Source organism: Heteronotia binoei, chromosome 2 (genome assembly GCF_032191835.1).
Source record: "Heteronotia binoei isolate CCM8104 ecotype False Entrance Well chromosome 2, APGP_CSIRO_Hbin_v1, whole genome shotgun sequence".
Taxonomy (NCBI): Eukaryota; Metazoa; Chordata; class Lepidosauria; order Squamata; family Gekkonidae; genus Heteronotia; species Heteronotia binoei.
In genome coordinates this window covers 67,954,945-67,969,658 of record NC_083224.1, presented here as the reverse complement: position 1 = coordinate 67,969,658, position 14,714 = coordinate 67,954,945, and the positions used below count along the sequence as shown (strand labels likewise).

The following is a 14,714-nucleotide window of genomic DNA, read 5'->3' as shown; positions in this document are numbered from 1 at the left end:
CCTGGCCACGTAGCCGGGAAGCAGCAGAAACAGCCCCAGTCTCTCCCCCCCATTTAAAGACCCCCATGGGGGCAGGAACAGGGAGCAGGCAGGGGGACAGCTTGGGGCAGCAAAACCCCCAGCAGCCCTCCCCCAGTCCATGGAAAAATGGTCTTCCATGAAACCGGTCCCTGGTGCCAAAAAGATTGGGGGCCACCATTGTAAACCATCTTGAGCCCTATCTGGGGGAGGGTGGTCTAGAAATAAAATAACTAATAAAAATAATAATCTATAGTTCTGTATTTGATAATGGCAATTCAATTTCTTTTCAATAGGAGATCTTTCTAGTGGATTATGTGCCAAATATACAAAATTTACTTTGTAATTATGATACACTTGCATAATTTCAAGCTACCAAGCCTAGGAAGGCTAAAATGGGTGGAGTGTGCGCTTACAAAGACTCTCCAAATTTATGTCAATCCTTTATTTTAATTGTGCTAGGTAGATTTGAGGTAAAGGCCCAGCATGAGCCTGCACAGTGGTCATCCACAAACCAAATACAGCTTAACAACCAGATATCGTTACCAGCTAAGTGCCTGACATTCTCATTTTTACAGCTGTAGGGAGGTGACCAGCCTCAATGAGTTACAAGGAGCAAAGCCGCTCTTATCTGTAAATATGGTTCCTAAACTCTTCTCATGTTATCCTGATGGAATTGATATAAAACTCTGATCTTGCTGGTGCAGAGATTATGTTCTTTCCTTTGAATATGGAACAGATGGTACTAGTCCTACAACAGATGGATGTCTGGGTCAGCAGCTGTTTTTAACCACCTCTTTGAAAATGGTTGCCTGTCTACCTGTTATTTATTAATCACATTTATATCGCATGTTTGTGCCATCATGGAACTCATGGTGGTGTACTCATAGGATTCCAAAGTGATTGCTTATCCAGGCAATGACCAGGCCTATAGTGGGCATCGCATACGGTATGGTTGCTATGTCATGTACCATCTGATTATATTTGGGGACCTTCCTTCACCTTCCTACTTCAGCCTTTTTGCCTAGTGCTATTTGCTTCAGGTATGTCATAAATTTAATAACAATGCAAAGGATGAAAGACTGGGTTATGGTAGGCACAGAAAACAGAATTGTTCACAAATCTGAAAATAAATCAAGATTCTCATCCTAAGATATAACTGCCTATCTATGTAAAAAAGGAATCCAAAAGTGTTTGAGCCAAAACCTTAGGAACTATCTTCGATCATTCACAGATCACTGTTTCTGTGAATCAATCTGAAGATAATAACTGCTGCTCTTCACCTAATCACTTGTTTTTACATGCTCAGGAGAAGAGCCTGGGAGCACCTTACCCTGCTTCTGTCTTTGCTGCTGCTGCTTCTTCTTCTTCTTCTTCTTCTTCTTCTTCTTCTTCTTCTTCTTCTTCTTCTTCTTCTTCTTCTTCTTCTTCTTCTTCTTCTTCTTCTTCTTCTTCTTCTTCTTCTTCTTCTATATCAGTCTCAGAATTTGAAATTACTAATTCAGGGATCATTATCCCTGATTACTGATGTATACATACATGGACACACTCTCAGAGTTTTATTCCATGTCCTCAAATTAATTTTGCAACAAGACTGACTGTGTTGGAAGGTGTAAGGAATCATGGTGATCACACCTACATTATTGACTTTCTGAAGGTTATATCTGCATCAGCTGATTTCCTCTGGATTTGTCATCTAGAATAACTGCAAGGAGCTGGTGTAATCAGTACTTAATTCTTTCTCCAGTCCAGACAGTCCCTCATTAACACTTAACATGTGAAAAGTTAGTGTCTCATTAAAGAGATACCAACATTTCTGAGAGAAGGGGGGAAAAGTTTGAACAAATGTCAAACCTAGGTACTGAATGATGAATCAAAAGCTGAATTTGTGCACAGACATCAATTCACAACAGAAACCTTGCTAATTTTTTTCTTTCTCTAACTTCCTTCTCTGGACTACAAAACAGAAGTGTTTTGAGCTTTTTTAATCCTGAGAGAAACGTAAGCACATAAAGGTGGGAAATGTGTATAGATTAGTAGTGGAACAACAATCATTCTTCCAGATCAAAACTCTTGTCACATTTCATTTTATTTTGTTCCATTTTATTTCTGTTCTCTGCTGGTCCAGGAAGTAATCACTGTGTATTCCCCATACAAAAGAACTTTCTCCTTCAGGAATTGTGGAATACAGGAAGGGACCTTCTCTATTTAGATACATATACCCTGATTTTCTTCTCAAGAAGGGCCTCAAACAGCTTTCAAAATCTTTCTCCCCTCTTCTTCTCAAAAACAACCCTGCATAACAATAGAACAAAGTTTGTCCGGAGGCACCTTTAAGACCAACAAAGTTTAATTCACTTTTGTGTGAATGCAAGCTTATATCCAGAATTAAACTTCATTGGTCTTAAAGGTGCCTCTGGACTCAAACTTTGTTCTATTAAGAGAGAGAGAGAGAGAGAGAGAGAGAGAGAGAGAGAGACTGGCCCAAAGTCACCCAGCATGCTTCCTTGGAAGAGCCAACATTCAAACCTGTATCTCCCAGATTCTAATCCAGTATGCTAACTGCCACAGTGCTCTGACCCTCTTACAAAAAAAATGGTAAAGAAGTCAGATTTACAGTCTGCTAAAAATAAGTTATAAATATTCTGGGAAGGTAAGCATAGGTACCAGTTGCTGGCATGGGGCCAATATCAAGGGACGATGATGTCACCTTGCCTTGGTGATGGCATCTGATGGCCACAACAGGAAATGGGATGCTGGACCTTCATCTGATCTGAAAAGGCTTATATCTTTACCTTGTGCAAGAGAAATGACAGCACAGTTCAGTGACCTAGCTGGAAAACGCTGTTACTGAACTGTAAGTACCTTGATAATGTAATGGGACATATCTGAGATGGGATATCAGCAAGACAAGACTGAGGCTAAAATGACTAGTGAAAAGTGCATAGTTGTATGCTATAGATCCTTCACCACTATCCCAGCTGAATAGCCTAGACTTGTGAAGGGGGGGAAAAACAAACAACCATGTGCTTTCTGGCTGAGAGATTCTTTTGTATAAATGTTTCAGACTAGAAGGCCAGTAATAGGTAACTTAGATGCCCTTCATATGTTGTAGCAGCCAAGTGGGAGCTGCTTATCTACATTTTATTTCATGCTGCTGCCTTTAAAAGCCTGGTTGTATTGGGTGGAGTCAATCATACAGGTCCTTCCCACAGCTGACCAAGATCAAAGACAATGATTGGATGAAAATAAGGTTGCCAATCCCCAGTTGGGGGCAGGAGATCCTAATGGTAATCAGAAAGCAGGGGGGGAGGGAAATGTCTGCTGGGCACTCAATTATATCCCATTAAGAATAAGGCTTGTTGTGGAGAAAAATACAACAGGCTTTAGAAAGAGGTTCTGGGTGACTGCCCCCCCCCCATTGCTGTCTTCCCACTCACCCATTTTCTCCCACTCCAACCTCAAGGGGAGCTGATCTCTGCCATCTGGAGAGCAGTTGTAATTCTGAGTGATCTCCAGCCCTCTAGCCCTCACCTGGAGATTGGCAATGGTGGTTCCCCAGGAGGAAATGGCATTGCACCTTTCTGAGGCCCTACCCCTCCTCAAACCCTACCCTCTCCAGGCTCCAGTACTTAAATCTCTAGGAATTTCCTAACCTGGAGTTGGCAACCCTATCTCCTTCCCTTTATCTGTAACTCTGACTTCAGCTTTCTATTGCCTTTCCCCTCCCTGCAGCCTCTACATAGGTAAAGGACAGACTTTCTCCACATTGAGGGGGATCAAAGCACTTTGATCCCCACTTTGTTCTGAACAGCAATCCTGCGAGGCAGATTAGGCTGGAAGTCTGTGACTGGTGTGAAATCACACCCATCAGCTTCCACAGCAAGAACTTGTGTCTGGCAGACCCTGCTCTGAAGCCCTAACTCCTATGCTCTCCTCAAACTCCACCACAGAATCGCTAGGAATTTCCCACCAACTTGGAACTGGCAGGCATAGTCAGGACTGGCCCCAATGAGTTCTGCCTCAGAGACCTTTAGTGATATCTTTCATACCAACAGTCTGTCTCTGAGAACATTGCTGGTCTTAAGCACAGGACTTAAATCTCTCTCTTTGTCTTGCTTTCCCTCCGTATCTCTCTCTCTCTGCATCCAGTCTGTTGCCACAGGATGCCATTTCTCCCCCTTTCCAGAGGAGGATAGGGATGAGTCCTCAGCCAATCAAGGGAAGCCTTTCTCTGGCTGTTTCTTTCCTCCTCCCTCTGCCAATCGAGGGAAGGGTTTCTTTGTCTCCTCTGTGAATCAGTACACCAATGGCTCAGCCAGTGGGAGAGTAGGGAGAGCCACTAACCACCAGAACTAGAGCTGGTTTCCATTTACTGACACAGAATCAGCTCTGCTGGCTAGTAACAGCCACTCAGGCAGGATAAGAAGATCCTGAATTTATATCCCACCCTCCACTCTGATTTTCAGAGTCTCAGAGTGGCTCACAATCTCCTTTATCTTCTTTCCCACAACAGACATCCTGTGAGGCGGGTGGGGCTGAGAGAGCTTTCACAGAAGCTGCCCTTTCAAGGACAACTCTGCGAGAACTATGGCTATCCCAAGGTCACTTCAGCAACTGCAAGTGGAGGAGTGGGGAATCAAACCTGGTTCTCCCAGATAAGAGTCTGCACACTTAACCATTACAACAAAGAGGAGCAGACTCAACCAATGGCACACAAGTACTCTTGATTGATAGTTTGATGGGTCAAAGGCTGATGCACCACAGTCCCACCCAGTCCCAACCAATCAGGTTGCTCGGTTTTGCCAAGATGAAAGTGGTTTTATTATATTATATGGAGAATTGATTCATGGATCGTGAGGGGAGGGGCTGTTTTTTGAGACAGAGGTACCAAATTTTCAGCAAAGCATCTGGTGCCTCTCCTCAAAACACCCCCCCCCCCCGTTTTAAAAAGATTGAACCAGGGAGTCCAATTCTATGAGTCCCAAAGAAGGTGCCCCTATCCTTCATTATTTCCAAATGGAAGGAAGGCATTTAAAAGGCATGCAGTCCCTTTAAATGTGATGGCCAGAACTCCTTTTGGAGTTCAGTCATGCTTGCCACACCATTTCTCCTGGCTCACGCCTAAAGTCTCCATATATTTCTTGAGTCATATTTCTAGATGAGAAGACTCCACATAAGCAAAGCAAAGCAAAGCAAAGCAAATTTTATTTTTATATCCCGCCCTCCCCCACCAGAAGGCGGGCTCAGGGCGGCTCACAGACATGACAAGCATGATTCGGTTAAAATAGACAGCAATGGTTTAAATAATACAATTACATGAATTAATAAAGTTTAAAAATATAAAAATAAGAGAATAGGAGATTAAAAGATATAAAAATATAAAGTAGGTAGAAATAGGTGCTATATTTCTGTCGGTCATAGTTTACATATTGTCATACATCAGTTCCAATTTCAACATAAAGTGGCTAAAATTACGATAGTTAGTCAGTTTGGTCAGGTCCTGTTCCAAATGAGAGCTGAAAAAGATGGGTTTTGCAAGCCCTGCGGAACTGATTCAGATCCCGCAGGGCTCGCACCATCTCTGGGAGTTGGTTCCACCAACGAGGGGCCATTAGTGAAAAGGCTTGCTCCCGGGTTATCTTAAGTCTGGCCTCTTTTGGCCCAGGGATTTGTAGAAGGTTTTGGGAGCTGGATCTTAGTGCTCTCTGGGGAATATATGGGGAGAGGCGGTCCCGTAGGTAGGCAGGTCCTCGGCCATATAGGGCTTTAAAGGTGATAACCAGCACCTTATAGCGAACACGGTAGACAACCGGCAGCCAATGCAGATCCCGCAGCACAGGCTGCACGTGTTCCCATCTAGGTAGTCCCGCTAGCAGCCTGGCCGCCGCATTCTGCACTACCTGGAGTCTCCGCGTTCGACACAAGGGCAGCCCCATGTAGAGGGCATTGCAGTAGTCTAATCTTGAGGTGACCGTTGCGTGGATCACAGTTGCTAGGTCGTCGCGTTCCAAGAAGGGAGCCAACTGCCTCGCCCTTTTAAGATGAAAGAAGGCGGATCTTGCGGTGGCGGCTATCTGGGCCTCCATTGATAGCGAGGATTCCAGTAGCACCCCCAAGCTCTTGACCCTGCGCACTGGTATCAGTGGCGCACCGTCAAAAGCCGGCAGAATGATCTCCCCTTCCGGTCCGTCCCGGCCCACGCAAAGGACCTCAGTCTTCGTTGGATTCAGCTTCAGCCCACTCAGCCTGAGCCAGTCAGCCACGGCCTGTAACGCCCGGTCCAAATTTATAGGGACATCGCCAGTCCGGCCTTCCATCAATAGATAGAGCTGGGTGTCATCAGCGTACTGATGACAACCGAGCCCATACCTCCGCGCAATCTGGGCAAGGGGGCGCATAAAGATGTTAAACAATATCGGGGAGAGAACTGCTCCCTGAGGCACCCCACAGTGCAGAGGGTGTCTCTGAGACAGCTTCCCTCCAACTGCCACCCTTTGTCCCCGATTTTCGAGGAAGGAGGAGAGCCACTGTAAGGCTAGCCCCCGAATTCCTGCGTCGGCGAGGCGGCAGGCCAGCAGCCGGTGGTCGACGATGTCGAACGCCGCCGACAGGTCGAGCAGCAGCAATACTGCCGAGCCACCCCGATCCAGTTGCCGCCGGAGGTCATCTATGAGGGCGACCAAGACTGTTTCCGTCCCATGGCCCGGGCGAAAGCCGGACTGGCATGGGTCCAAGGTGGAAGCGTCCTCCAGAAAGCTCTGCAGCTGCAACGCCACAGCCCTCTCAATAATTTTGCCCAGAAAGGGCAAATTTGAGACCGGCCGATAATGTGCCAATACGGACGGGTCTGATGTAACTTTTTTCAAAAGAGGGCGGACCACTGCCTCTTTCAGGGATGTTGGGAAAACACCCTCCGAAAGGGATCGATTTATGATGTCCCGTATAGGACATTTCAATTCCTCCTGGCAGGCCTTAATTAACCAGGAGGGGCAAGGGTCCAGGTCACAAGTTGTGGGTCGTGCAGTGCCAAGAATTCTGTCGACTTCCTCCAAGCTGAGTGGGTCGAAGCAGTCCAAGGTTAAATCTGAAGACACGCATTGGGCCTCAAGTTCACTTACTGCATCTAAGTTGGCGGGGCAGTCGTGGCGGAGCGATTGGACCTTCTCTGCAAAAAATTTCGCAAAAGCCTCACAGCCTATCTCCAATTCCTTAGCTTTTGGATTGCCCTGTGGCAATGAAGTAAGATTCCGAATTATTCTAAATAATTGGGCTGGGCGCGAATTTGCAGATGCAATCTTGGTCGCGAAGTATGTTTTCTTTGCGGCCTTGATTGCCATCTCATAGGATTTCATAAACTTCCTATAAGATGTTCTAGTCGCTTCGTCGCGAGTACGTCGCCATTGCCTCTCTAGCCGTCTAAGGCCTTGTTTCAGCCGGCGCAATTCCGGGGTATACCACGGAGCCGGCCTAATCCGAGGTCGCAGAGGGCGTCGAGGTGCAATCCCCTCGATGGCCCTAGCGAGCCGGTTATTCCAGGACTCAACCAGGTCATCGAGAGGAATGCCAGAGGGCCAGGGATCCCGCAGAGCCATTTGGAACCGTTCCGGGTCCATCTGGCTCCGCGGGCGAGCCATAATAGGCTCCTCGCCTAAACAGGTTTGGGGAGGCATATCTACATGGGCCTTGAGGGCAAAGTGATCCGACCATGGCACCGCCGTGGCGGTTATATCGCTCACTACAACCCCGGCCGCAAAGACCAAGTCCAACATGTGACCAGCCTGGTGAGTGGGGGTCATAACAAGTTGAGAGAGTCCCAGTGTCGCCATGGAGGACACTAGGTCCGTCGCCTGACTGGAGGACGGGTCATCAGCATGGACGTTGAAGTCACCCAGGATTATCAACCTTGGGTGCTCCAGCGCCCAGCCCGTCGCCGCCTCCAGTAGGGACGGTAAGGCGCTGGCCGGTGCGTTAGGCGTACGGTACACCAGCCAGACCGCCAACCCCTCTCCAGCCTCCCACGCCAGGCCGGCACATTCGATACCCTCAATCTTTGGGTTCACACTGTCCACATTGTCAGTGCTAAAGAACCTGTTTTGCAAGGAGAAGGTGCAATCCTCCCATGTCTCTAGTTAAAAGGTCAAGTAGGAGATGATATAAAAGGCTTCTACCTGAGACCCTAGAGAGCCACTGATAGTTGTAGTCAACAGTGCTGACTTTGATAGCTCAATGGTCTGACTCAGTATAAGGCACTTTCACATGTTCATAGGCAGTTCTGCTTCTAAATGTTACAGCAGCAATGTGGAATGAAGCCACAGATAGTGAAATCAAAATGTTTTCTAATTTTCTAAAAAATTAAATCAACACATGAAGAAGAAGAGGAGGAGGAGATTGGATTTATACCCTGCCCTTCACTATCCATAGGAGTCTCAGGGTGTGTTCACACTACACTAAATGTGCTTTGCAACTGGATTTTCTCTATTCTTACACAGTAAAAATCCAGTTGCAAAATGTATTATTTAGTGTAGTGTGAATGCACCCTCAGAGTGGCTTATAATCTCTTTTCCCTTCCCACAACAGATACCCTGTGGGGAAGGTGGGACTGAGAGAGTTCTTTTGAGAACTGCTCTTGAGCAGAATAGCTCTGAGAGAGTAATGAATGACCCAAAGTCACTCCAGCAGTTGCATGTGAAGGAGTGGGGAATCAAAGCACTACACCAAACAGTTAACATATAAAACTGCTACTATGCTTAATTCTGAGAAGATTTTGGGGGACAATGTGTTGTGTGGAAAGGTGACTGCAGCAGAAAGAGGCCCAGGGCATGGTTAGAGGACAACTGATACAGCTTGCTGAAGCTAAGGAGGCATGTGTCTGGCCATTGCCTGAATCAGAGACTTCCTGGAGTCCCATTCACACTGCCTTGAGCTCCATGATGGCAGAAAGCATGTTGTAAATGTAATAAATAAAACAAATGATCATTGCAACATATGAAGAGCATTTTGAAATAAAACGAAATCTAGGCTAGCAATTGTTGTGCTGGGGGTGGGTGGGGAATAACACAGATCAGAGGAAGAATTGGTAGTGTCTTGTACTCATTTACAAAGGGGATAAACTCCAGAATATCCACAAACATCACAACCACACAATTAATACAAATACTCAACATTCAAGCTTTTTCTTGATAGAGCTATACAGTATGAAAAAATGACCACTGATAATGCAGTTATGGTTTGGTTTGAGGTTCAGCCAGTCTTCACAGCACTCAGAGCCACCACACAGCAAAAGATCTCTTGCATGCACAGTCTTGCCCAAACCAGGATCACTAACAAGGAAGAAAACATCACTGAAGACATGGCACAGAGACTGCAATAAACAGATTGAATTAAGAAAGAAATACCTTGAAGGTGGAAGTTCGTACAGATAACAGGGGATCATCCACAAGATAGGACAATCCCTACAGGACAACATGTCAACAAAAGATAAAAACACTATTGATTGTCCATTCCAGCATTCCAAAGTTCAGTCCCAGCATTCCACTTGTCATCATGCAGGTTTGAAAGGGCAAAAAGGGTTTTCCTTTAACATCATGTGTTTGCTGTGCCTTGAATTAAGCAACTTTTAAAACCTCCTGAAAAGCAATTCAGATTTTCTGATTCAAGTGGCCCAGTATAAAACCACCACAGACTATTAGTTGTTCAACTGAGTTTCCATCAACTGGGCTATCACCAGACAGCCACCAAAACAACACAAGCCACATGATGGGGTTAAAACGTTTATATGTTGTCTGGTATATAAACAGAGTTGCTCGAGAAATATGGGATGTGTATTGATATGGGATAAAGGGATAAATTTACTTGATATGGCTCTTCTGCTTTTTTGTAGTTAATAACAACCTTTCCAAGCTTTGTTCCACTTTATTCATTGGATCTGCAGGTGACTGACAGCCAATAAATTTAACACAGAGTTTTAGCAGCAATAGAAGATACCATGAAAACGATTTTCTGGTTCGAGGAAAGGTGAATTGCCCTTTGAAACCTGCTGGTAACTCCGATGCATGAACCATTCCTCATTCCATTGGCAACTTTGTAACATTGCAAAATGACTCTTTGGTGTTCCAAGAATTCACAGGCTATGATGAGATCTCTTTCATTAGAATGATGCTTTGTTAATTAGTTAAGTATGATGGAAGGACATGCATTTCAGCAAGAAAGCTGATTGAACTATTTTGATGGGTGCATTGAAAAGCATACATTAAACATGCTGCATGTCAGTCCTTGAATGGCAACCTCTATGTTGAAAACAATGGATGGCTTAGGTCAGCAGCATTCCCTTTCTAGTATCCAAAAAGCCATTTAACACCTGTTCAGGTTGCAGTGAACTGCTCCGGATGCTGCCACCCCCCATTTTCTAATGATATTTTTCTATTATGATCTCAGCTAGCTGAAGGACAAACAGCAAATAGTTTATTATATTTTTTTCCACTAGAACACCTTTTGATTATGAATCCTTTCCCTTACCATCCAGTCTGAGCTGGATTAGAAATTTCAGAAACTCTTTTGATTGCCCTTATTCCCGTCTATCATCAAATGCAGTTTGCCCTCCATTACTTACCATTAAAAGCATCTCTCAACCCGCTCTCACCCTTGTGTAGTTCCACAGCACTTTAAGCCTATGCAAATAGCACTTCTATTTCTTTACCAGTATATTAATCTTTTATTTTCTCCATGATGCTCAGAGTAGAATGCTTTTTACTTCATGTATTCCATTTTAAACCCACAACAGGAATGAGGAGTGATTGGTGCAAGACTCCCCATGCCCTTCATGGTGAAGAGGGCATTCGTATTCAGTTCATTCCAGTCTATATCCAACACTGTTCAATATGACACAACACTTCTTATCCATTTATCTGAAAGTCTTACATGGATTTCACATATCAAATGCCCCCTGTTGGATAAAACAGGTTATTTATAAGTCCATGAGATGCCAACAGGCACAGACAGTGACTATTTATTTATCCTGTGTGTATGTGTGTGCCTCTCTTTGCAAGAACAATCCAACAAATACTTTTTAAAAAGCAACAGGGAATAAATGTGGGGCTTAAACCAATGTTTAGTCGTATACACATTGAATGTATTGTAAGAATTACTGAATGTGCATGCAAATGAAAATCACGTGTACACTGTATACAGGTTGTATACATGCTTACTGTAATGTGAGTACAGAGTTACACTGGGTTGTATCCTAGCTTCCCATTTGATTAAGGGTGATGCATTCCACTGGCACAAGGCGCATGCCTCCAGTGCAAGAGAGTCCTCTGCTGGCAACTTGTGTTGATGGACTGTGCTGCACTTAGCTCAGCAGGAAGGTAGGATACAACAGTATTTAAATTATCTGAGAGGGTATCATGACTGCACTACTTGGAAATTGAATGAGTGTTATATTTTCCCCCATCTTTTATGCTTGTGCTAAAAATGTAGTATAAATAATAACAACATCTAGCATTTACACAGTATTCTATTCAAAGCTCTCCAAATACATTATCTAAGAAATCCTTACAACTGTCCTACAAGTATGACCAATATTATCTCCATATTGCAGGTGGGAGAACTGAGCCTAAAAGTTAATGGCATGCCTTACACAGCAAGCCCTTTTCAGAATTCAGTTTTGGTGCTCCAATGATTGATGGCATAATTTTGAAGATTATTATCAAGGGTTCAAGGAAGCTGTTGGGAGGAACTTCCTTCATTGTTTTGAGGTTGCTTTGACTAATCTCCCTCTATATGATTTTGCTTTGAATACTGCTATGGAGTGAAGGCACAATAAAATGGGCCACTTTCACCAAAGTAGGGGATGACTTAAGTCTGCTGTTGTCTCTGAAGTTTGCTGTTCTCATTTGTTCAGAGGCAGAAAGTGATGGGGTTACTTTTACAAATCAATCCTATATAAACCAATGAGGCTGTTTGGGAGGAAAGGTGTTTGTATATGAGTCAAGGATTACAGTTTAAGGAGATCTCAGATCTGGAAATACCTTTCCCTCATCAGCTTTTTGCTCCCTGAACTTCCATTTGAGCAGTGCAGTTTTCCATGTGAAAAACAGATGCCCCCCACACTGCCCTGAGGACACACAGATATGTTTTGCAGGAATGAATTTGTGGGAGTTTTTCAGTCTTAAATTTAGTAATGCAAGCCTTTTTAAAAGAAGTTTTGTTGAAGTCCACTGAGATTACAAATAGATCCTTGTGTGTGAATAAACATCTTTAGAATTTTCTATTACATCTCCTCATGTATATAGCATTGAGGGTGTGTCTACAGTGTCTCTTTTGAGAACCAGAAGCACTCATAAGCACTTTGGTACTTACAGATCATATGCACATACATGTGACTGTGAGTGGGTTGGATCCTAATAGCTTTCCTGCTCAATGCCATTTAATTTCCCTCATTGCTATAGACCCCTCCTATGTGTCCTCTGTCCTCACAGATCCCACAGTTCTCAGCAAATACTTGTTGGTGGTCAAAAGGGACTCCTTCCTGTTTCTTGCCAGCAGAAAATCTGGTTGGATCCAACCCATGGTCTTCTACCTGTTCCTAGAGCTGAAAAGAATGACTGGCAGGTCAGCATCAGCTGTCCTCAGAGCAGAAAAAAGTATACATTTCCCATGGAAAAACTGCAGTTCTGGTTCTGTGCTGCACTTTTCAAATGGAAATGTAGGGAGCAAAAACATTAACAGTCTTCTGAAGCACAGAGGATAAGGGAGGAAGACAACAAAGCATGTGGCCAACTGCAACATGAGCTGTAAAAAAGAACTTAAGTAGGAGAACTGGTGGCTCTGGTTAGGGATGTGAGTCACCGTGTTAATAAACAAAAATCCAAAACACATCCAGCCAGTTTAATGGGGCCAATATAAGTAATGTCATTAAAAAGAGGACTACATCTAGAAGTGCATTCATACTGTATAGTGCGCATGATTGACTGCAAATCCTGAATCACTGGCATCTGTCATATCATGTTATTCTTCACACTTCATCTGACCAGAGAAACAGAAGGAGATCTGCCTACCTTCTAAATAACAGAATTCTCAGACTGAGTATGCCATGGTGCTTTTCAGATATCACCAGCCAATCTACAGCTAGTGCAGGTCAGATCTATATCACAGACACTGATTCACAGCAAACTACTACTAAATCTCTGTGGAACTATTTCATTGGTTATGTGGTCTTCTAAAGGGTCACATCTGATGGTGCATTTACAGACACTAAATAACACACTTTGCAACTGGAGTTTTACTGTGTAAGAATAGCAAAATTCACATGCAACCAGTCACCATGTGAATACACCCAGAGTATCACAGAGCAAAAAGAAACTCTGAGAAGTGGATTCAGCTTTGCAGCTGATCTGTTAATCTTATTTGGGTTTCACTTACTCTTGGCTCAGTGAACTGAGTCATGAGAAAAATAACCTTTTGTGCTCTTTTAGTTCAATGCATTATTTTTATATGGAGATGGACATGCCCTAAAGAGGCACTAGAATGCATTATGGGGCTCAGACAAAGTGCAGTGCCAAGAATGACATCCTTCTAAGCACACTGACCTCAATGGACTTAGAAGGGTATAACTATGCTTAGGATTGCACTGTATACCATCTAAATGCAGCTGCACAGTAGAAAAACGTGCTTGATTCTGTTACTCACTCCTACTGTATATGCTAGATGCAGCTTAGCTGAGGAGACAACAGAAGGTGGTGCACCATCCTGAGCTTGCAGTATGTAGAAGGTATCTTCCTGCATTATTTTCTTGCATCTGACAGAGGAGATGCCAGGATATCACAAGGTCCTCTCTATTAAATATATCATGGGCTGTTCCTCACAGAGAAGGCTTATGGGGAGCTAATAGACAGGAGAAAAGAGCCCAAGTTCAATCCTGGCTGCCTTTTTTTTAAAAAGGATCTCAGGAATCTGAGTCTGAAATTTTAGAAACCTGTTGCCTGTAAGTATAAGCAATACTGAGCTAGATGAACCTATTGCCTGGCTCATTTAAATATAGATTTCACTGTGATTTGGGTGCCTTTCCTTTATGTGTGGCTTTCATTTATTCATTAATATTTTGGAGAATCCTGTCTTTAACTGGAGCTATTTTTTGAGAAACAGTTGTAAAATAATATTTTTTGAAGTTTTTACACCTATTTGGAAGACTCAGCTATTGCATTGAAATGGCTGACAAAGTTTTCTCTCCAACTTGTTTCTGGGTGGAACTTTCATTGATAGTGAAGTGATCCACTGGCACACCTAGAGATCATGATTTCCAAGCCCAAGCTCATTACAGCCAAAGAATGTACTCCCAAAGAGAATGAGTTGCTATTAATTTCAAGTGACATTTCCCTCACAGCTTGATTAACCCAGTCTTCACCTCCTACAGCTGACATTAAGTGACTGTGTTCAACATATGTATATAAATAACAAGGAGAAAGATAAGACGAGATTGAATTTTGTGAAGTAAGTGTAAACTTTTGATTCCAACTCATCCACAACGTTAATTCTTATAAATTGGGATAAATAAAAGGAAGATCATGAACTACTGGATGGGCCATTGGCCAAAATCTGCTATTTTCTGGGATCCTTGGAAAAATCAAATACTGATCCAGAAAAACTCACTGTATTAAATATCCGTTCTTCACCCAACTCTTGACTGAAAACAATAA

At 43.6% G+C, this 14,714-nt stretch overlaps 1 protein-coding gene across 2 annotated transcripts in view; it reads right to left on the bottom strand.

Annotated features, from left to right (window-relative positions):
* Positions 1–14,714, bottom strand: part of KCND3 (potassium voltage-gated channel subfamily D member 3) — a 668,300-nt gene that overhangs the window by 11,826 nt on the left and 641,760 nt on the right. The window contains exon 6 of one of the 2 annotated variants that reach the window (XM_060231239.1): positions 9,417–9,473. The exons of the other annotated variant lie outside the window; for it this stretch is intronic. Within the exon in view, the coding sequence (XP_060087222.1) occupies positions 9,417–9,473 (57 nt within the window). The remainder of the gene's footprint in view (positions 1–9,416; positions 9,474–14,714) is intronic. 2 annotated transcript variants of the gene reach the window in all.